This window comes from Podarcis erhardii (assembly GCF_964252035.2).
Source record: "Podarcis erhardii genome assembly, chromosome: 1".
Lineage (NCBI taxonomy): Eukaryota > Metazoa > Chordata > Lepidosauria > Squamata > Lacertidae > Podarcis > Podarcis erhardii.
The window spans coordinates 34,557,979-34,581,747 of NC_138497.1; the positions used below are offsets into that span (position 1 = coordinate 34,557,979).

Genomic DNA, 23,769 nt, shown 5'->3' on the forward strand with positions numbered 1-23,769 from the left:
AGGAGTGGGAGGGGGGGACTAAACATATAGGCCTCTCCCCCCCCCCCCAAGATGGTGATCTAGCTAAGTATGGGGTGGGTGGGTGTGGCCAGCATGACTAAGCCGCTTCTGGCGAACCAGAGCAGCACACGGAACGCCGTTTACCTTCCCGCTGGAGCGGTACTGAAATATACTCGGAGTCGCAAAGTGATTTCATGCTCTTTATTCAGCTCATAGTGGTGAGGAGGAATGAATGAATGTCCCCTCAAAGTATCTGCCTTATATACATTATTTACACAATGGGCTGCACATGATTGGCTAATTCCGGAATTGTACTGTAAACCAATCAGGTTGTGGATTCACTTCAATCTGGAGCATGATTGGGTGGTTCCTGCCAACCAATCATACTGCTGCATTGTTCTAGGACCAATCAGACTGCTGCATTCTGAATCCTATTGTTCTAGGACCAATCAGACTGCTGCCTTTTGGATCCTATTGTTCTAGGACCAATCAGACTGCTGCAGTTTGGATCCTATTCGACTCAGTACATAACACCCCTCCCCTCTAAGTTCCAGTCCTGCCCGGGAGGTCGCATTCATAGTCCTCAAGGTACGCTGGCGGCCTACGTGTGCGTTGCGGCCTGGGGTGTTCCCTGGTCCGGGGTTCTGGTTCTGGCTCGTGTTCCAAGGATGCTGGCTGTGATGGGGCTGTTTGGTCTGGCGCAACCGGCTCGCTCAGTCGTGGTTCTGGTTCCGGTGTCCTTTCGGCCTCCCGGGACCTCTCTGTATTTACTGGTTCTGCCTCTCCTGCTGGCCCCTGCTGCTCTATGGGCCTCACTGCCCCACTGTTCCCCTGGGACTCCTCTGACCTGTCCTCCTCCTCCTGGTTTTCTCCCGGGAATCGTCGCCGTATCTGGTCACAGTGGCGGCGCCAGCATTGCCCCCCATCCGTTAGCACCTCGTACGACACGGGGCCAGTGACCCTGGTGACTGTGGCGGGTACCCATGCAGGGCCTGCCCCAAAATTCTTTGCGTACACTGGGTCCTGGGCCTCGAAGGTCCGGGGGTTCCTGCCTTCCCCCACCCCTACCTCATCCTGAGCTCTATCGGGGTGAAGGCGGTCCAATCTGATTGCAAGGCGCCGACCCATTAGTAGTTCAGCGGGGCTCCGGCCAGTCGTTGAGCTGGGGGTGCTGTGCTGTGCTAGAAGGAATGTGGCAAGGCGGTACTCCCAATCCCCTTGCGTCATGCGGCAAAGGGTGTCCTTGGTGGTCCGCACCATGCGTTCTGCTTGGCCATTGGTGGCAGGGTGGAATGGCGCCGAACGGATGTGGCGGATGGCGTTCTGCGCTGTGAAGGTTTGGAATTCTCCTGACGTAAATGCAGTCCCGTTGTCTGAGACGAGAGTGTCAGGGAGCCCGTGCGTTGCAAACAGCCTGCGTAGTACCCGGATGGCTGCGGATGTAGAAGTGGATGGTACCAGTGCGACTTCCAGCCATTTGGTGTAGGAGTCCACCACTATGAAGAATGTTTTCCCCTGAAAGGGGCCAGCGAAGTCCACATGCAGGCGTGACCATGGTGCTCGGGCAGACTCCCAGGACTGGACTGGGGCCCTTGGGGGATCTGGGCGGGATTCTTGGCAGGCCTGGCAGTGTTTGACCCAGGCCTCTATCTCTCCGTCGATCCCCGGCCACCACACATAACTCCTGGCAAGGGCCTTCATTCTAACTACCCCTGGGTGTGTCTCGTGTAGGGCTGTGAGGACCCTTTTGCGGAGGGGCTGGGGAACAACGACCCTGCTTCCCCATAACAGGCACCCCTTGTGGGCCGACAGTTCATGTTTGCGGGTTGTGTAGCTGGCGAATTCTGGCCCGGGGCTGCTGCTGGGCCATCCCCTCCACACCCAGTCCAGGACCCGGGAGATGACCCTATCTTTCTTGGAATGGTGTGCAACTTCTTGTGCCTGAATGGGGCGGTCGGGAAGCAGCTCCAGGCTCATAACCTCTTGTGCAGGTGCCGGGTCGGGGCCTGTTTCTGGTAGTGGTAGCCTGCTGAGGGCGTCCGCATGGCCCATCGCCTTCCCAGGGCGGTGAATCAGTGCATACTGGTAGCTGGCAAGGAAAATTGACCACCTGAGGACACGAGGAGACAGCACTTGGGGGGTCTGCTTTTCGGGGGCAAACAAGCCAAGCAACGGTTTGTGGTCAGTCACCACGGTGAAGGGCCGCCCATACAAGAAATCATGGAATTTTTTTACTCCCTTCACGATTGCCAGGCCCTCCTTGTCGATTTGTGAGTAGTTCCGCTCGGTTGCGTTGAGTGTCTGGGAAAAGTATGCCACCGGTACCTCTCTTCCATCTGGGAGTTGGTGTCCCAGGACAGCGCCAATGCCATAGGGTGAGGCGTCGCATGCTAGCACCACCGGCAGCTTCTCGTCGAAGTGTGCCAAGACCGAGTTTGAGACAAGCAAGTCCTTGACTGCCTGGAATGCGGCCTCCTGGCGATGGCCCCACACCCAAGGGGCCCGCTTGTCCAGGAGTCTGTGTAGGGGCTCCGCTACCGCCGCCTTGTGGGGAAGGAAGGAATGGTAAAAGTTCAATAGTCCCAAGAAGGCCTGAAGTTCAGTCTTGTTCCTGGGCGCTGGGGCATCACAAATGGCCCGTACCTTGTCCCCAGTCGGGTGGACCCCTTCTGCGTCCACCATGAATCCCAGAAAGTCCACCTGGGGCACTCCTAGTAGACATTTTTCCTGCTTTACCTTGAGACCCGCTGTCTGGAAACGGTGCAGAACGGTGCGGAGGCGGTCCTCAAACTCCTCTGGTGTGGGCCCGGCAATCAACACATCATCGAAGAAGGGGGTGACGCCAGGAATCCCTTTAAGGAGAGAGTCCATTAGATTCTGGAATATGCCTGGTGCCACGCTGACACCACGCTGAATTGCAGCCGCTTTACCCTGAATGCTCCTCTGTGCGTCACAATCGTCTGTGCCTCTGCTGTTGCCTCATCTACTGGCAGCTGTTGATATGCTTGGGCCAAGTCCAGCTTGCCAAAAATTTTCGACCCAGCCAGGGTGGCAAGGACATGGCTGACCACTGGCACTGGGTATGCATGGGCCGTGAGGGCCTTGTTTATGGTACATTTGTAGTCTGCGCAGATGCGGACTGAGCCATTAGGCTTGACAGGTGTGACGATTGGGGTTTCCCAGGGGGCATTAGGTACCGGTTCCAGCACTCCTTGCTCCACGAGCCGGTCCAATTCCTCGTCTATACGGGGTTTCAGAGCGAACGGGACCCGGCGGGCCTTGAGCCTGACTGGTCGTACTGCGGGGTCAAGCTGTAGAGCAATGGGGGGGCCCGTATACTGTCCCAATTTCCCATCGAAAACCCCCGGAAATTCCTTGCATATGGCGTCCACGTCCACTTGTAAGCTAGTGTGGTTCACCCCGGTGACAGCTAGCCCCAGTGGTCCAAACCATGCCAATCCCAGTAAGCTAATGTAGGGGCCCTTGACCACAAGCAAGTCCAGTTGCCGCGTCCGCCCTCGGTATTGCACCCTGAAGGTCCCCACCCCCATTGTGGGGACCTTACGTTTCTGGAAGTCCCGGAGGGTGAATGGGGCCGGCCTGAGTTTGGGACCCCCAGTAGGACACAGTTTCCTTAAGGTCCTTGCCGAGATTATGGATAGAGTTGAACCCGTGTCAAGCTCCATGCGGCATGGGGCCCCCTCTATCTGTACCTCTACATAAATTTTCTCTATGTTGGGGTGGGGCAACTGGTATACCTGGAAGTCCGTGAGCTCTGTCGAGTTGCCTTGGTGCGTTGGGCCCCGGGACCTGGGGTTCTTGGATTGGTCGTCTGATGCCTGGTGTCGGGTGGGCCGAGCCCGACACACCCGGGCGATGTGTCCCGATTTTCTGCACTGTCTGCACTCTGCATTGCGGAAACGGCAGGTCCTCCTCTCATGACTTTCTCCACAGCTTGCGCAGTTCCCTCCTTCTCGTCGAGGCAGCTGTGGTATGTGGGCTGCTTGAGTGCGCTGCTGTACTCGGTGCACCTCCTCCCTGTCAAATCCTGAGTCGTCGGTGAGGTCTTCATGGTGGACCCTCGGTTGGGACGGCTGGCTCGGCCGTGCCTCTTGTGTCGACCTCTCGGCAGCTTCCGTTGCCCGGGCCTCCTCCAGAGCGACCTGGAACGTTAGGTTCTTCTTAGCGTAGAGGCGTCGTTGCAGCTTCTCATCCCTCAGGCCACCGACGAGGCGGTCACGAAGCATGTTCTCCAGCTCTGAGAAGTTGCAGAACCGGGCGGCTTGGCGGAGAGAGGTCACAAACCCAGTTATGGTTTCCCCAGGGGCTTGCCGCTTTGCGTAGAAGGCATTTCGACGAGCCACCACTGAGGGCTGTGGCGAAAAGTGCCCCTTCAGCTGTTCCATTATTGTTTTGTATGGAACAGTAGCAACGTCTTCAGGCGCAAGGAGAGCCCGGGCGATTTCAAATGTCTCCTCTCCGCAGACGCTGAAGAATATTGCCCTCTTCTTGGCGTCTTCATCATCGGTGACCCCTTTGGCTTCTAGGAGGAAGGTGAAACGGGAGGCGTACGCTTCCCAGTCTCCAGATGCTGGGTTGAACGGCGAGAAGTTGCTGTCCGTTGCCATTCTGAGTTCCTTGTGTCCCGGAGCTGAAGCCTGGATACACGGTGCGAGGCAGCGGTGCGGCAGGTGGCGGTGCTGCGGTGCTGTGTGTGGCAGTCAGCTCAGCGGGATCCCATCCTCGTCGCCAGTGAAATATACTCGGAGTCGCAAAGTGATTTCATGCTCTTTATTCAGCTCATAGTGGTGAGGAGGAATGAATGAATGTCCCCTCAAAGTATCTGCCTTATATACATTATTTACACAATGGGCTGCACATGATTGGCTAATTCCGGAATTGTACTGTAAACCAATCAGGTTGTGGATTCACTTCAATCTGGAGCATGATTGGGTGGTTCCTGCCAACCAATCATACTGCTGCATTGTTCTAGGACCAATCAGACTGCTGCATTCTGAATCCTATTGTTCTAGGACCAATCAGACTGCTGCCTTTTGGATCCTATTGTTCTAGGACCAATCAGACTGCTGCAGTTTGGATCCTATTCGACTCAGTACATAACAGGTACCTATTTATCTACTTGCATTTTGACATGCTTTCGAACTGCTAGGTTGGCAGGAGCTGGGACTGAGCAACGGGAGCTCACCCCATAACGGGGATTCGAACTGCTGACCTTCTGATTGGCAAGTCCTAGGCTCTATGGCTGCTGTTGGCAGGAGGTAGGGTTAGTGCTTTCTAACTTAACACTCAACATGTGTTGGGTTACGTGACATCATGTGTGATTATTTAGAAATGTATGTAACATTTTAAATGTCCCATGTGCTGCAATTCTTGTCTCATCATCCTCATGATACCTTGCTGAAATAGATGACTAATCATATCCTTGATGTACAGATTTTGAACTGAGGTTATGTGAGAAAGAGCCACTCGGGGAGGCGAAACTAGGTGTTACTTTCCTTGCATTGCTCGCAGTCATGAGAGGGGATTTTTACAATTTAATCATAGCCTCAGATTTTCAGCAGGACCACCACACATGGGGGTGGGAGGGCAATCCTTCCCTCTCCAGCCACAAGACTGATAAAAATCATCCCTACACAAACACCCATAGCAACAGGGGTTGGGGGGGGGGCTTGGTTTAGCTTACACACATCTGAAGCTACTTCCAGGTTTGGGAAATATAACTGCATCAAGAACAATGGATGAATGGAGGGGGGATTAATCTCCAGCATTACTATACCATTAATGTTGCCTTTAGGAAGAGGTTTGGAATGCTGCCTATTTTAACCCGAGAGACTGACAACAAAAGGAGCAGTTGCAACTTGGGCAAGTTACAGCTGTACCCATGAGAAGTGTATGGAGCCTTCTAGTACCTTAAAGGTAAAGGTAAAGGGACCCCTGACCATTAGGTCCAGTCGTGGCCGACTCTGAGGTTGTGGCGCTCATCTCGCTTTATGGCCAAGGGAGCCGGCATACAGCTTCCGGGTCATGTGGCCAGCATGACTAAGCCGCTTCTGGCAAATCAGAGCAGCGCACGGAAACGCTGTTTACCTTCCCGCTGGAGCGGTACCTATTTATCTACTTGCATTTTGACATGCTTTCAAACTGCTAGGTTGGCAGGAGCTGGGACTGAGCAACGGGAGCTCACCCCATCACGGGGATTCGAACTGCTGACCTTCTGATCGGCAAGTCCTAGGCTCTATGGCTTAACCCACAGTGCCACCCGCGTCCCTTTTTGTACCTTAATGTGCTGCAAAAGCTTCAAAATACAATTTTGTATTTAAGGTTTGGCATTAACAGCCCCCCCCCAGCCCTCACAACATCACACTATTTGTACAAAATGCAGCTACCCACTCTGCCGTTCATTCCTTTTATTAGAAACCTGTTTCATAATAGGCTGCCATTTCATCAACCATAATTTTGGAAATGTGACAGGGAGGATCAAGAGAAGATACAAAAACTTGGGAATAATGGCCATGACAAGTGCAAATGTTGCCAGCTTTTGTCTTCTGTTTAACATACCATATAGTTCCTTTTCCTTAACTGGTTCTGGTCTTTCAGGATTAGCACACCCAAGCAGCTGAACACTCTGTAACAAGGCATGGAGAAGAGTTTGTCTCACTCAATTTGAGGCATATTTATTGGCATTACAGCCAACTGAGAACAGTTAATCTCAAATCCTGCTGTCCTGCTAAACTAATCCAGCTCTTCTTTCAGCGGAGCCAGCACCTGGTTTGGTTCACTGAGCATTAATACCACATTATCTGTGGATAAATTGATCTTGTCTTTGACTCCCTGTTTGGCTAGTACTTCAGTTAAAATCACAAAGAGCACCAGGGACAGTGGGCAGCCCTGTTTGGTGCTCCAGTGAACATCAGTCAGCGGAGTATTTTGCCAAGGCCAAATGTCGTTGTTTTGCCTAAAGCAGTGGCTCCTTTTGGATTCAAAGGCAATAGGTGGCTGAGGATTGTAAGAATAGCAAGAATAATTAAAATAATGCACACTTACATCTAAGCAGACTGAATAGGATATATTACTAAACAGCTGGATACAGTTCACAGAAACAGACTACATAAATCATATTACTGCATAGATAGCTCAGTGGGATAAAGCGTGGTGCTGAGGTTGCAGATTTGGTCCCCATATGGGACAGCTGCATATTCCTGCACTGCAGTGGGTTGGACTAGATCAGGGTTTCCCAAACTCGGGTCTCCAGCTGTTTTTGGACTACAGCTCCCATCATTCCTAGCTAGCAGGTCAGGGATGATGAGAATCGTAATCCAAGAACAGATGGGGACCTAAGTTTGGGAAACCCTGGAGTAGATGGTTCTCAGGGTCGCTTCCAATGCTACGATTCTATCAAACTAAAATAAATACGTGAAACAGCTACCAGGAAAACCCACTGGCACAGCAGTGGGCAAACCCTCTCATAGCTGGCACTGGATCACACACAGCACCATCCCAGGTTCCTCTAAATGATGGGTTCCCAAATACAGTGCCTTCAACCCTCCTATTTCTACCGTTGCCTTACACTGACGAGGCTGATGTGGGTAATTGCTCAGAGTCACCTTGGCAACTAGCTTATCAGTCCTATGGTTCTGATCTTCCAAGACCATAGGCTGCCTTGAGAGATGTGGCAACCAGTCAAAAGAGATAGGCCTTCCTGCTGATCTCATGCATGTAAGATGCTTGGTAAGTGTACAGAGCCTGTGGGCCTCAGTCCGCCTAAACTCTTTCAGACAAATAGTCCCTGCCACTCATACTTCGGCAATGACATAACATTCCAGCCATTTCCACTGAATAAATGCTGACCTTCTAGATTCACATAAATGCTGATGATACAGATTAGCCCGGCTTCGGCTGGGGAGGGCGGGATATAAATAAAATTTATTATTATTATTATTATTGTTGTTGTTGTTGTTGTTGTTTTGTTGTTAATATTAGCTGATACAAGAATATGTGATAGCTTAAAACCAATGATAGGTCTATTAAGGGGAAAACATGGCCACCCACTATCTCCCACAACAGGAGCACCAGCATCAATTTTGCTTCTTCCTCACCCCTCAACCTCTATCTTCTGATAAGCAGGAGGTCAGGTGAGTAACAGTGCCTTGCCATTCCATCTGCTAATGACATTTTGGAATAGGAAATCCCATTACAGTGGTACCTCGGGTTAAGAACTTAATTCGTTCTGGAGGTCTGTTCTTAACCTGAAACTGTTCTTAACCTGAAGCACCACTTTAGCTAATGGGGCCTCCTGCTGCTGCCGCCGCGCCGCCGGAGCACGATTTCTGTTCTCACCCTGAAGCAAAGTTCTTAACCTGAAGCACTATTTCTGGGTTAGTGGAGTCTGTAACCTGAAGCGTATGTAACCTGAGGTACCACTGTATTTAATTCTGCACTGTACAAAGCAGCACTTCTTTTGCCTGTCCTGAATCTCCCACCATTCAGCATTATTCAACAATCCTAGATAGTATTAATAAGACAGAGGGGGGAATTATCAATACACTTAACCCATGCCATGCATAATTGTATAAACCTGTGTCATATCCCCCATTACTTGCATTCCCCCCCCTAAACTAAGTTGCTCCGAACAGTGAAACATTCCCTCATAGGGAGTCGTCCGAAGACGCTAACCATTTTAGTTGTCCCTTTCTGCACCATTTCCAGCACCACAATATTGTTTTAAATGAGCTGATGAAAACTGGACACAGTGTTCCAAATGTGGTTGCATATCCAAGATTTGTATAATGCCTCTACAATTGAAAGTTGTGCTTTTTGATTCCTAACACCTCTTTTTTTGCAGTTGTCACACACCAGGCATGTAAGCATGCAGTTAGAATCTTTTGCCCCAATATGCATCACTTTACACTTCCTCATAATAAACCAACCTCATTTGCCATTTTTATTCCCATTTCGCCCAGATCAACCCTGAATAACTGGGCGTCACCTGCAAACTTGGCACAGCTCTTTTAGGGACAGGTTAAAAAACACTAGTCCCTATATAGCTCCTTGGCAGACAAACTGGTTTAAGGAAAATCCAGGTCTCCTGTGTTAAATGTCCTATGATTTATTCTACACTAGATGGCACTGCAGATAGTCGACTATAGACTCCTCTTCCTCTTCAAGGCAGCAGAGAGGCTGTTTCTTCAGACTTGTCTGAAAGCCCCTAGTGTCCTGGTTTCATTGTCAGTGCAAAGTACAGTATATGGCTTAGATTACAATTCAAGAGCAGGAGAGAAGAGAAAAGATATAAAGGAATTTGGAGATGGGAGGACACGAACAGCCTATCTAGATGACAGCAACTGAGACTGATGGCAATGGTCTTGAAAATGGCAAAAACCTCCTCCATAATTTACTAGTCTGTAAATTAAAATGGCATTTCTCAGTACTCAGATTTGGAAAGGCAATAAACTCCAGATTCTGCCAAGCTCTTGATTCTGTCTGTTTTTGCTCCTTAGTCTCCACCAGGTTGCAAACCTAACTTTTCAGGATTCCTTGATCTTTCAAAGACTGGAGTTGTGCAGCCCAGAACACCCACAATATTTCCTCCCTAACCACGCATTGCAGGAAGTGATCAGTGACAGCAGGCACGCTATCTTTCAGGGAAGTCTTTTTTATTGCATTTCTTGATCATCCTTCTTCAGAAACTCTTGATTGAAGCAAATAAACCCTGAAATTTTCCCAGAACATGCTTCGGACAATGACGTGTAAAGCCCGTTCCACTATGCAGAGGCCCGGGGTTTCCAGTGCAAACAAAAGAAAGGTCCTAATGTAAGTTCCTCAGGGCAGAGACCCATTGTTGCTCTTTAACCATGTTGTATAATCGATATAATTAATAAAAAGCTGAGAAGAACCCAGTAACCTGATGCGTAGTGTTTTGTGTTAGATGCTTTGGATGTTCACACAAAGGTGGAATGTACATCTATTATAAAGCCAGGGCAATCTTACAATGTTTTTCATGTTGGGTTCCTATGCTTTTAACGGGGGGGGGGGGGGCGCACACACAACCCACAATCTGGCAAGTCCTCAGTGTGCACCATACTCCTTTGCAAAAAGGTGGCCTTAAGGAAAGGGCTTGCACTTCACCACTCTGCAGCGTTCTCTGCAATATTGGAAAGATTGTGTCGTTTGCAATGTATGTGGGGCTTATTCCTCCACAGTGCTAAATTCAGGCACCCCTACAAATATTGCACTGTGGCCCTATTAAGTGCTGGTGTCCGTCCTGCAGGGCCTGCCTGCTCTTTCCACTCCTCCCCTTTAAAACAGGGCCAGGAATATTTACCAAAATACCAGGGCATTTTAGGGCTATATCTATCTAAAATATCAAGGCAGGAGGGAGATCCCAAAAAGGAGGACTGTGAATTCTTTTCTCTTTTTTTTGCATATCCCGAAAGCCCATCGAGGAAAAGCCTGGAGGAGTGGAAGGCCTCGAGGGGTGGGGTGGGCGCCTTAGTCACAGAAAGCCATCCAAAAAACTTTCCCTTCTGTGGAAAAAGCAAAAAATTTCCAGCGAGTGACTAGGGAAGGGAATTCCTCGGCCACAGCCTTTGCTGCCACAGCAGCAGCAGCAGCAGCAGCAACTTCCAGACAGGACTGAACTAGTTGGCCCGACTCGGCCGGGAAATTCCCGAGCGCGCAAGCTCCGCCCCGGCGCAGAAATCCCCTCCGCCGAGGCTGTATAGGCAAGCGCCGCCGCCGCCGCCCGTCAGCTTCTCGCCACGACTTCGCAAGGTAGCTGCACGCTTCGGGACCCGCGGCTCGTTCTCGCCCAGGCCATGTTTTTCAGCCCCGGCTCCCTGGATTACCCTATGGATATAACGATGGACAACCACCCCCGGGACGCGCTGAAGAAGGACAGGCAGCTCAGCCTGGTCCAGGACGACCGCCACGACAGCGGCTTGGACTCCATGAAGGAGGAGGAGTACGAGAAGCTCGTCAACGAGCTGAGAGACATTCGCCTGGAGCCGGCGGAAGCCTCCGCGGGGCTCCAGAGCGGCCCCGGCCAGGGCGCGCAGGCTTGGAAACTGCAAGTGACCGAAGACGGAGACACGTAAGTCTTGGAGGACTTTGCAGATTCGGGGAAGCGGGCCGGAACTTTGACCTCTGTGGGCGTTTGCCTCGCGTTCCCTCGGAAGTTAGCAAAGTGGTGATCTTAATGCTTTTCCTTGGAAATAGATCTGGTTGGAATTAATGGGGCTTATTTCCAAGCAAATGTGGTTAAGAGCCTGGTGGCCTCTGTTCCCTAGATGTGAAGGAAACACTAGAAAATGCAGTACGGGACTATCGCGAAGAAGGAAATGTGGCGGGTGGGGGCAGCTGGGCGCTGCAAGGGAGACAGCGATCCTTTTGATTTGTTTTCCCCCCTGAAAGGCGTCAAGTTTGCTATTTAAATTTAAACGCCTCTTTAATTTTCAAAAGAGGTTTGAGAGGTTAGCATGGCGGCATGCATGTAAAAGAGCCCAGGATGCACGCAGTGCGCGGTTGAATTTCAGCTTGCTTGAGCGCAGTGAATCCCCGGGAATTACGCATTTGCAGCGGCGAAAAAGACCCTGCAGGAAATTCGCCGGTTCTTTTAAAGCGGGCCCTTCATAATAGTTCTGAGTTACTGACGGAGCAGAGGAGAACAATCAGTAGAGCGAGCCAAACGCATTTTAACCCCCCCCCCAATAATGTAGATTCTTAGTGCTCGTGTTTGACTCCATCCGCATTTGTGTTTATTGCACAGGCTGCCTAGCAGGGGGCAGCGAGGAGCCTACTATGTAGATCTTTAATAATAGAACGCGGGGTGTGCGGGGGGGGGGGGAGAGGTCCTTTGATGTCGCTCGCGTTCTGCTGGTTACATAAAAGCCCGGGGATTTTTGCAAGTCTGGGTTTTCCCCTCCCCGCCCGCTCCGCCTTGTGCCTGGGCCGGCTGCCAGCGGATAGGGGCCGGGACGGGGTGTTCTCACAAGCGGCGAGGGGGCGGGGCTTGAAGGAGGCGCCGGGCGGGGCGCACGGGAGGGGGGAAGCGCTCTGGAAAGTCCCTGGCGCCTTGCCCGGAACACTCAGCTCACAACAACTCCGCGGAAAACACCAGGTAGCGAGAGCACGCGGCTTCGAAAACCCCAGGCTTTCGAAATCGCCTCTCTTGCCGCTGAGGCTGATGTTCTTCCTCCATCATGACTCGGATCTTGGGCACGTTGCCCGCGGGATGACGAGCAAGAGCAAAAGAGCTGATTAGCAAGAGGTGGCTGGGAATTTTTTTGTCCTTTGTTTTTTCTTTCTTAAGTACTCACCATCGGGTTTTTCCCACCGTTTTCCTCTTTGCAGATTTCTCCATCTGGCAATTATACATGAAGAAAAGGCCTTGAGTTTGGAAATCATTCGCCAGGCAGGACGAGACAAAGCCTTCCTCAATACCCAAAATAACCTCAACCAGGTACTTACCCGGCAGGGTTTTCTTTCCTCTCTTGCAGGGATCAAACATGGTGCCCTAGGGGACTTGGAAGCTTTCCAAAAGAAACAATTTTTGGTGGGAGGAAGAGATAAATTTAGGAAAAAATTCAAGGGGTTTAAGTAACTCATAAAATTGCCACCTTTTAGCATAATTATCCCCATCAGTAACCTTGGCTCATTGATGGGGTTGAGCTCCCAAGAAAATGGGGGTGAATTTGTGGCCTTCCATATGTTGCTGGCCTACAACTACTGTCAACCCTGATTCTTGACTATGCTGGCTGGGGCTGATGGGAGTTGAAGTTCAACAACAACTGGAGAGCCACAAGCTCTATCTGCCTTGTTTAGGGCAAGTATTTTGGGCTACAAGGAGCTTTAAATCAGCAATTTGTGGAAGTGACTTTTCATGGTTGGCTCCCAAGTATAGTAGGATTGGACCACCAACACAACAGTGTGATTGTTCTCTCAGAAGTATATCGCATGACAAAAAGCAAAACATTGAGGAATGTTTCAAAGGATTTATGGAAAGTGGTTGATCCTGAAAAAGCATATTTTACTCAAGAAGTGGGTTCAGGAGTGATGACTAAGAAGACGGTTTTGTGTAATGGCTAGTCTAGGAGATTTTTCTTTTTTCTAGTTAACTATAATGCTTTCTCAACTTCCAATTTGCAGACTCCACTTCACTTGGCAGTGATAACAGACCAGCCAGAAATCGCAGAGACTCTTCTGAAAGCTGGATGTGATGCAGATATCAGAGATTTCCGAGGAAACACCCCGCTGCATATCGTTTGCGAACAAGGCTCTCTCAGAGGTGTCGGTGTCCTCACACAGTACTGCCAGAAACAACAAATCGACTCTATCCTACAGTCGTCCAATTACAATGGTAAGCACACATTCTGAGCTGCCAGTTCACTGGGTACTCCAACCCTTGGCACTGTGCTACATTGCCTTGTGATTCAGATAATTCTTTCCAGCTCTTTCTGTATAGCAAGTGTCAGCCAAGGAAGGGAGGGGAGGGTGTTCCTTGTTCTTGCTTCGTAGTCACCTACTGGAATCAAATAATCAAGCTTCTTTGATCAGAGTAGGCCATCTTTAAATGGCTATAGTGTATATGATTTGAAAAATTATAGCCAAGTGTTGGAATGACTTGTATCACATGAAATTTAATCTCCTCCATTTCTGTTTCATAGGACACACATGTCTCCATCTGGCAGCTATTCAAGGTTACCTGGCCATAGTAGAACGCCTCTTGTCCTTGGGAGCAGATGTCAATGCTCAGGTAAGATACCTGCCATTTTCAAACAAGCAAACCTCATCCCAGCAATTTGAGAATGAACATCTTAGCATGTGTCCGGCCTAACTGAATGCACCCTTTTCTTTTCTTTTCAACAAACAGGAGCCTTGCAATGGCAGGACTGCCTTGCATTTGGCTGTTGATCTACAGAATCAAGAACTGGTGTCGCTCCTGTTGAAACACGGAGCGGATGTAAACAAAGTAACCTACCAGGGCTACTCTCCATACCAGCTCACATGGGGAAGAAACAACTCCTTCATACAGGAGCAGCTGAGGGAGTTTACGACGTTGGACCTGCAGATGCTACCAGAAAGTGAAGACGAAGAGAGCTGTGAATCAGAGTCAGAGTTCACAGAGGATGAAGTGAGTGGCCATTTCTCCATTCTATGCGAGAAAAAGATTTCTACCATAATTTGCACACACATTTCCCATTAGGTTGTTAGGGAGCAGTTGTAAACAACAAGGGTCCTTAGACTAGGTTTTGCTTGCCTTTGACACCCTGAAGGTATAAGCCTGGTAACAGAGTTATTACCAGTCACCCATCGGTGTAAGCACTGAATACTCAAAGGTATAGAAAATGCATTGATTAGATTCATTTGAATCTAGCAAATCATTGCACTGACTTCACACAAGGAGGAAAACTGGCTTTAAGGAAGCATTTGACATGTTATGATTAGGACATCTTTTAATAAATTTTCAAAAGTGGATTTAAAATTACAGTAGCGTTATTACAAAGGAAGCACATTTGCACATATATTTTCTGGTGGTAGTATTTGTAACCTACCATTTGTTATCTCTACTTTCCTCTAATATTATAAGCATCATATTAGTCCAGATTTTTGTCTGTTAATAAAATGTACCACCACAACAAAGAATTTTCCTTAACTACTGAGTTATTACTCCCGTCCCTTGAATGATATGTAGCAGCTCCCATTTTTTAAAAAGTTTTTAGAAATGCAGGCTCTAGTGTTAATTATCAGGTGCTATTTTCCTCATGTGAGTGCAGCTAAATTTAATGGAACACTTCCTTGGGATAATGGGAAATGGCCCTGTATTCCCCTTAGAGAATTACTTCATGCTCTTTCTTAAAGCCTTCCATTAAGCCTGATTTGCTTTTTCTTCCCCTCGTCTAGCTCCTGTATGACGACTGCATCATTGGCGGACGACATGTGCCTTGCTAAAGTGGGAGCGTTGCACGAAGCAGAGGCGAGCAAAATGTGAACAATTACCGAACACAGAGCATGTTGTTAGAACAGCAGGTGCTGCCTGCAGTTCAATGCACAGTTCGGGCAGGAATGAACTTTGGTTGTCAGACACCAGAAGAAGCCTGGGCTCATTTGCACCAGAGAGTAGATTGTACAAATAAACGAACAGAGTGAGAACTTGGACGGTTCACCTACGTATTCACTGCATGCTCTACAAGGGGGCTGGCCCAAGTCACCATCTGTTGTGTCCTTTTGGAAGACATTCCATATATTTCTGACTGACTGATAACAATCCATCCCAAAGACTGAGCTCAGGTGCCCTTTGTGCTGCACGGCAGGCAGAGCGGTTGCAACCCAAAGAATCTCCTCTTCTCCATCCACAGGAAAGGGTAGCAATTAACGTTCAGGCTGTATATTGCAAGCCCTATGCTTTGCAATATGTATATTGTGTGTAAATATTGTATATTTTGTGAATAGCTTTTTTGGTACTTGTGTATATTTATTAAAAAATCAAATCAAATGAGAAATGCACTGAATTGATGAAACTCTTCCCCCTGCTGAAGAATTGCTCACCCCCTTTCTCCTTTCTGATGCCCAGTTAGGTAAAATCAAACATCTCAGGCAATTGGTTCATTCTTGCACACGTTCACGTTAAAGAAAGCCACTAGTGTCCTGTATTAGTAACCCAGGGCAGGGGGTGGAGAGGGACGAATAGGGATATATTTGCACCCACGTGCTGTTTACTCATTTTCATATTGGAGCCAAGTCAAAAACCATTTCTGATCACATCAGTCAATTGTCAGCATTCCTTTGAAAATAAAGCCTCCATTATCCTTCATGGTATGTTAGGTGCCATAAGGCTCTTCTTTGCAGTCCCATCGGTTTCCATGGAGAAATTAAAGCATGTATTTAACTCCCTCCAATTAAAATCTATGGGATTTGTCAAGGCCCAACTCTTACCAGGTTGTGCCACAAATAAAAGCCATTATCCCTGCCCATTATCCATTCAGGTATGTATCCACCAGTCAAGTGTGTCCACCACAGGTATTCCTGGACCCTTCCACAGGGTCTTTCGAGAACTCCCAATTTGAAGCTACCCCTCATGCCTCAGGCTTGTCAGGTGGAGGTTTGCCCCATGCCATTGGTGTGTTGCCCACAGTTACCTGACCTGGCTTTACAAGGTTATCTTCACTACCATATTGCTGCTTTTATATGGCCAGCATATAAAGGAGCGGGTGAGGCCAACAGTGGTCAAGAAGGCGGCTTCTGCGTGTGATGTAGAAGGATGTGAGGGGCAAGTGGGGCTCGTCAACCTGGGAAGGTATCCCATCTAGGAGAAGGAAAACTGATCCTGAAACTCCACTGCCTTGCAGGGTATCTTCAGGAGAAGAAAAAGCTAAGGAGTAAACCCTACACACATTCAGAGTGGAGTCCCTAAGATGGTTGGATGGTGCCTTGTACGTCTCCTGGCAACTCCTGCCGCCAAGCTGGTCCCAAACGTATTGCTCTCCTTTCCTTTGGACCACATCAGCGAGGCTGAGAGGGGGTTATTGTAGTCTGGGCAGCCCAGGACCTCTATACACATTGCCCAGCTTTGCACCCTAGAGAGGTCACTTTGGTGTTGCTGACACAGCATTTTGACTTGCACCCCTGAGGTTCACTCAGCTGTCTCTCGAGACAGACAGATGTCAACAACATAATGGCTTTACAAATATTGGTGTCCAAACTTCCTTAAACCTAGCTGCCTTAATACACTGAAGACGGGCAAGCTGATTTAACTTAACTGCAGTTTTCACTGCAGCATTGTGGAATTTCCTTGTTCACACCAGTGGGTTTAATAGCATATCCTGTGGTTTGCAGTAGCAGACGCTTCACATGCTGAACACATAAGCCACAGGTCTCTTCCTCTAGTCCAGTCTCATTGTACCAATGCAGTTTATAAGACATGGATGGGGAATCTGTGACCCTCCAGCTGTTGCTGGACTCCCAACCCCCATCATTCCTGACAATCGGCCATATAGGTTGGAGTTGATGGGAGATTCCAACATCTGTAGGGCTATAGGTTCCCCAGCCCTCTTACAAGAGAAGATGTCAGCCAGGGTTGCAGGCTGGATCCATTCCCATTATCTCCCTGAGGCTGAGTTGAATTTGTATAATTTGGGTTCTTGGTAGGCTGTTAACAGTTTCAATAAATGTCCCTGAACTTTAGCCTCAATTGCTTTGCATGAGGAACACTGAATCAGGAGATTTAGCTCCGTTCTGCTTTGCATTGGAACTCTAGCTGCATGGAAATGATTAAAGTCAAGTGTCATTCTGAGTCAGGGTTATTCCCATTCCTCTCTTTGTATGATCAAAGGTCATGCCTTGAAACTTCCTGGTGGAAGAAGAAAATGTATGCTTGGTTATCCATAATTCAGCCTGCAGTTAAATAACTGAATTCGACTTTAAAAGAAGAAACCAAAATTCTGCAGCTTTTCATTTGAAATAGCATGCTGTGTAACCGTTGTATAATTTAACTCATTTTGCAGAAACTTTCTGAAATTGAATTGCTCGTTTGAATTGGGTATTTGATGATTACTATTATTTTAAATGGAATTTGGTAGTTATTGCTGTGGCAAAAAAGAAGCAGGGATAAGGAGGGGCAATACAGATCAGAAAGCATTACTACACATGGAGAGGGAAGGACAGGTACACGAACAGCTCATTTACTGAACAATGGACCCTGTTTTATTTAAGAAATATTAAAAGAGCATGATAGTTTTTGAATACAAAAATATATTGATTCCCCCAAATCAAAACCAGGAACTTACAATGAAATTTATCCACCCCAGCTCACTGCCCAAGCCGTTGGATCATCTGTCGCAGGGGTGCCCAAACTTTTTTCCAAGAGGACCAGATTTGATGAATTGAGCTTTTTAAAAAAGGATTTTACCCAAGGACATATACTGCCACGGGGGCCGGATTAAAAAGACCGGCGGGCCGGATTAGGCCCCCAAAATGGACTTTGGACACATTACCAATGTACCTCTTCCAGAGACAATACCTGCATGATTTCAAATGCATGTAGCCCTAAGGGTTAAAAAAAACATTGTTTTGTAAAAGTAGTACAGGGCCAAAGTTTGCAGAAATTCAAATTTAGTTCAAGAGACAAATTATTTATTGCCCGTCTTAATAATTGCTTAAAACTATTTTTTTAAAATGCCCCAATTCTAGAAAGTTATTTATAGAAATACTTGGAATTTGGCAATTATTTCAGAAGCTCTGCATGAGCAATACTATGTCGGAAATACTGCACATAAAATACATGAAATCTGACCCATCTTTTCATTTGCTGTTTCAGAGGAATTTTTGTCTTGCTCATAATTTTTTTTGAAAACAGCTGTTCGGAATGATAGAAAACCTGGATTTGGAAGCACATATTTTCTGAGAGTTTTATTTTCCCTAAGCTCCTCCTTGACCACTTCTGCTTAGCAGCTTTGCATGTGGATATACTGACTCTGCTCCTACCTGCAGGACCATTCTCAGAACATTGTAAATGTAGAGGATTTCTGCTTGATTCCATGAAATGGTTGCAATTTTTTCTGTGGAGGGGGTGGTGGTGGTTAGGCTCCCTTCTAATTTCTGTATCCAGCATGAATGTTATTGCTGGAATAGCCAGGCCAGCCTGGCAATGGCCCGCTAAGTATGAGTCATCAAGCTAACAAAGGGAGTGGCTCTGTGCTAGAAAACAAATGGGTGGGCCTCCCTCAATTGTCTATCAGTTAGAAAGACAAATGGTCAGAGTAGAGAGTTGAGTGATAAGAGCTAGAAGCCAAAGGCTAGAGAGAGAGCCAGGCCTGATTTCTTATGGAATCCAAGGCTGTGACTATGGGAGAAATAAGACCCTCCATTGTCGGTTCAGGTTGTATATACATATATATGCAAACAAACCATTTATCATACAGACACAAAGTCTCTGCTGTGCCTCCTTCCTGAAGGAAACACGAACCCTGAGTAAGTGCCTGGAATCCAAGTGGTGCAAGATTTCAGGGGTTCCAATTACCCAAGGTTCATATTTCCTTTTGGAATTAGAAGGGAGTCCAGGCATTCAGCCATTTATGTTATAGGTCCTTGCAGGATTCCACTGTGTTTCCTTCTATATGAAACCACTGGGTGAGGTCATTCAAGGGCTTGGAGTTAAGAGTCAATAGTATGCTTATGACAACTAGTCAGTTTTTTCTTTGTGGGTCAGGTGAGGCTGAACAGGTGCCGCATCCTGGATGTGATAATGGGCTGGATGAAGGCCCATAAACAGAAGATAAATCTTGGCAAGACAGAGGCATTGTGGATGGAGAGATAGTTCTAGCTGAAGGGAAAAGATATTCCAGGGTGTTTTGGACATGGTCATACACCTTCTGAAGGGGCTGGCCTAGAAACCACATGTATGTCACCTTGGGCCCCACAATGGAAAACAAGGCAGGATATAAATGCAAGAAAACACATACACAAATATAAATTCCTGAGTGGGACTAGTCTGGCCACAGTAATTACTATAATGGATTACTACAATGTTTTATATATGGGGCTGCCCTTGAAGATGACTTGGAAGATTTATTATTGCATAATTTGGTTGCCAGAATTTCAACGGGTGATGCCCAGGCTTGTTCACAAACTTAAAATATGTGCACCTGTTGCCTATTCATTTCTTGATGCAAGGTTTTGGTCTTATATATAAGCCCAAATGGCTTGGGATCCAAATATGCAAAGGTGCCCGTCTGCTATGCCCATCTGCCTGTGTACAGTGCAATACGAAGATCTGGGAAAGGGCTATAGCTCAGTGATACAGCATCTGCTTGCATGCAGAAGGTACTAAATTCAGCCCCAGCATCTCCAGGTAGGAACGAGATCCTGCAATCCTGGAAAGCATTTTCCAGCCAGTGCAGTTGATACTACTGTGATGGATGGACCAATGGCCTGACAGCTTCCTGTTTTTAAGTGCCCTCTTCCAAGCGCTTTCCCTATCAGAGGCACATGAGTGCAAGAGGTCTTCTTCTTCTTTGGCAATCACTCATAGCCGAGTAAAATCTTCCATGAAAATGGTCTTAACAGTGAGTCCATAAGTGACTGTGGAGGCCAAGTCTGGATCCACACGTCCTTTCACAGCGGGGACATAGCTTCCGGGTGGGAGTTGATCATGGTGAGGGTTTGCCAAGAGGGTTTGCCTCTTAGCATGCTTCTCCCTTTCGTCCTGAGTTTGAGCGTCTTCAAAGTCCATGACACCTTTTGGTAAAGGCTGTTCTCCAATTGGAATGCTCACAGGCTAAAAGGTAAAGGGACCCCTTATTGTTAGGTCCAGTCACGAACGAGGTCCAGGTTGCGGCGCTCATCCCAATTGTTGGTATTTATACTACATTTTTTAAAGATTTTGCCTTGAGAGAGTCTTTAAACCTCTTTTGTTGACCACCAGCAATACGCTTTCCATTTTTAAGTTCAGAATAGAGTAGTTGATTTGGAAGACGATAATCAGGTATCTGAACAACATGACCAGTCCAACAAGTTGATGTTGAATAATCATTGCTTCAACACTGGTGATCTTTGCTTCTTCCAGCATTAGTTTGACTGTCTTCCCAGGTGATATATAATTTTTTTCAGAGACACCGTTGATGGAATCTTTCGAGGAGTTGGAGATGGTGTTTATAAGTGGTCCATGTTTCACAAGCATACAGTAAGGTTGGTAATACAATAGCTTTGTCAACAAGCATTTTGGTTTGCCTGCAAGTGTCCCGGTCCTCAAATACTCTGGCGCTTCAGTCGGAAGAAAGTTGCACTCACAGAGCTCAGGAGATGCTGGATTTCAGCATCAATGTCAGCCCTTGTGGAAAGATAACTCCCCAGGTAGGAAAAGTGATCGACACTTTTCTATGTTACACCATTGGGTTGGATTTGTGGTGCAGCAGAGGGGTTGTTTTGTGCTTGTTAGTGAAGCACTTTGGTTTTTTATATGTTGAGCGATAGGCCAAGCTTTTCATAAGCTTCTGAGGATACGTATTTTGAATGGTTTGGAGGTCATCCTCTGAGTATGCACACACTATGTTGTCATCAGCATACTAAAGCTCTATGACAGACGCTATGGTAACCTTACTCTTTGCTTTCAGTCAACTCAGATTAAAGAGCTTTCTATCTGTTCAGTATATGATTTCTACCCCAGTGTGGAGTTTCCCTTCAACAATGTGTAGAATCATGGCAATGAAAATAATAAATAGAATTGGGACGATAACACAACCCTGTTCAACACCCGATCCCGCTGTGAATGATTCACTTTGAGACCCATTGTTATCTGTGATTGTTGCTGTCATATTATCATGGAGGAGCTGAAGGATGTTAACAAATTTATCTGAGCAGCCAATTTTCAGAAGGACAGTCCACAGGGCATTGCAATTTACAGTGTCAAAGGCCTTAGTCAAGTCAATAAATACAGATCAATACAGGGGTTGGTTTTGCTCTCCGCATTTTTCTTGAAGCTGTCGAGCAGTGAAAATTATGTCCATTGTCCCCCTAGAAGGTCGAAAACCATTTTGGGATTCAGGAAGGGTCACCTTGGATATAGTTAGGAGATTGTTTGCTAAGCTCCTTGCAAGAATTTTGCCGGCCGCAGCTAATAAAAGATACCTTGATAGTTTCCACAATCATTTCAATCACCTTTTAAAAAGGGGGGGGGGGTAATAATTTTGGCATCCCTAAAGTCTTCTGGGATCTCCTCTCTTTCCCAAATTTTTTCGATGAGCTTGTCAAGTTGTTGTGTAAGTTCAATTCCGCCCACTTTGAGGACTTCAGCAGATAGCCTATCAGGTCCACTGGTTTCATTGTTTTTCATTTGGTTAATAGCTGTATACAACTCTCCCAGATTTGGAGATACTGCAAGCTCATATCTAATTTGTTTTTGTGGAATTTGTGAGAGGACCTCAGCAGCTATGGAGGAGTTGCAAGAGGTACCCCTGATACCAAGGGGGTGGTTGGAAAGGCTCAGGGCCCAAGCCCTCTGTGCTGAGCCCCAGGTTGCTGTTCCTTCCCCCTCCTTTTAAACTTAAAAAGGCTTTTTAAAAAAAATCCTGCAGTGGGGGTAGCTAATGTGGCGCCTTCCATCCATGGCTGGACTACAACACCCATCATCCTCAGCCAACATGAACAATGACAGGGCACATGATCCTGTAATAGGGCATACTGCAAAATGCATTGTAGCTGGGACCTCTGCCAGGGCCAGGCACCCATCTAAATCTGCCCAGAGGCACTCTATGTACCCATGCAAATTTCTCTCATCGACTCCTGTAAGTACCTAGCAATGGCCCCTGCCTGCTGCCTACTTCAGGAGCTTTTGTTTATTTAGCCAGACAATTTACATTTGTGCAATTCCTCAGCCTGTTTTGAAATTTTCATGTGCGGACATTTATTTTACTTGTCAGGGTTCGTGTTTTATTGCACTGTGTTAGGTTTTCTATGCAAATGTGCCTTTCATCAGCTTCAGATGATAAGCCAGCTATGCCCATACCAGGATAAAAAGAGCTTAGAGTTACCCACACTCCAGTCACAATGCTCTGGTGCATTGTGTTGCATGTGGGGCTGCCCTTAAAAATGGCCTGGAAACTACAGTTTGTTCAAAACAAAGCCGTAACAACTGGGCGTTTTCGGCTAGTGCTTTACCAGCTGTATCAATCTCCACTTCCTTTCTGGCCTTAACCTATAAAGCCCTTACCTGAAAGATTGCTTCTTCCCACATACGCCAGCTGGAATAGGGTTGCCTTATTTCATACAATGAAAATCTGGATAGTTGTTGAGCTTCTTTCCGTTCTTCCCAAAGTTGTTGAGCTTTTTTTTTACAAAATCACAAACAAGCCGTTTTTGAGCTACAGTGGTAACTCGGGTTAAGAACTTAATTTGTTCTGGAGGTCTGTTCTTAACCTAAAACTGTTCTTAACCTGAAGCACCACTTTAGCTAATGGGGCCTCCCGCTGCCGCCCTGCCGCCGCCGCCGCGCGATTTCTGTTTTCATCCTGAAGCAAAGTTTTTAACCCGAGGTACTATTTCTGGGTTAGCGGAGTCTGCAACCTGAAGCGTCTGTAACCCAAGGTACCACTGTATTTTTATGTATGGCCTGCCGTACATCAGGCTCCATTCTCCTCACAGAGCTAGAGTGGTTTAATGATTGGTCCCTCTTCCCAAGGAATTCTGGGAATTGGTGAGGGGCAGCCTCTGCCGTTACTAAAGGACTTCCCAGCACACCAGCACTAAAAGCTGAAACTCATGTGGGTGACATCACTCCCCGTTCTAAGAAAGCAAGGCCTGTCATCTGAACATTAACAAGCAGTGACGTGAGGAGGAAACCTCCTGTAGCTGCAGGAAACTGGAAAATGAGCAGCATCGGGATCACAAGATGATGTCTGCTCAGAAGCTGCTGGCATAACTCTAAAAAAAGTTTTTGTCTTTACTGGAACAGGAGTTCGGTTTTGAAAACAAAATGCTGCTGTATGGAGTGTTCCTGTTCAGGAATATCCACTTCATTCTCCTTCCCACTGAATTCCCATTCCTATCTGCCCCCTCATCAGTATTTCATGGTCACTGAGCATGCTCAGTCCCCATTAACCTGTTCTGGAGTCCCTACCCCCATCCCCAGCAATGAAGTTATTTTTCTTTTTTTTCTTTTTTTAATGTCATAACATTTTTATTGTAATGAAAGATTAGTTTTCATCCACATTAACAGTCTGTAGGCTTTTGAAAGTGGTAACTGGCACATATGTGACCAGT

The 23,769-nt window shown here is 47.3% G+C and overlaps 1 protein-coding gene across 1 annotated transcript; it reads left to right on the top strand.

Moving 5' to 3' along the window:
- The first annotated feature begins 10,746 nt into the window (after positions 1–10,746).
- NFKBIA (NFKB inhibitor alpha) lies at positions 10,747–15,518 on the top strand. The gene is made up of 6 exons (XM_081852012.1): positions 10,747–11,110; positions 12,370–12,478; positions 13,165–13,375; positions 13,683–13,771; positions 13,889–14,149; positions 14,920–15,518. Exons 1-6 carry the CDS (start codon positions 10,836–10,838, stop codon positions 14,965–14,967), a joined length of 993 nt encoding a protein of 330 aa, XP_081708138.1. The 5' UTR covers positions 10,747–10,835; the 3' UTR covers positions 14,968–15,518.
- The last annotated feature ends 8,251 nt before the right edge of the window (positions 15,519–23,769 follow it).

Coding starts and splice junctions, on each gene's coding strand:
- NFKBIA (XM_081852012.1), top strand. CDS start 10,836: ATGTTTTTCAGCCCCGGCTCCCTGGATTACCCTATGGATATAACGATG. Junction 13,772..13,888: donor GAGCAGATGTCAATGCTCAG/GTAAGATACCTG, acceptor TTCAACAAACAG/GAGCCTTGCAATGGCAGGAC. Junction 14,150..14,919: donor CAGAGTTCACAGAGGATGAA/GTGAGTGGCCAT, acceptor CCCCTCGTCTAG/CTCCTGTATGACGACTGCAT.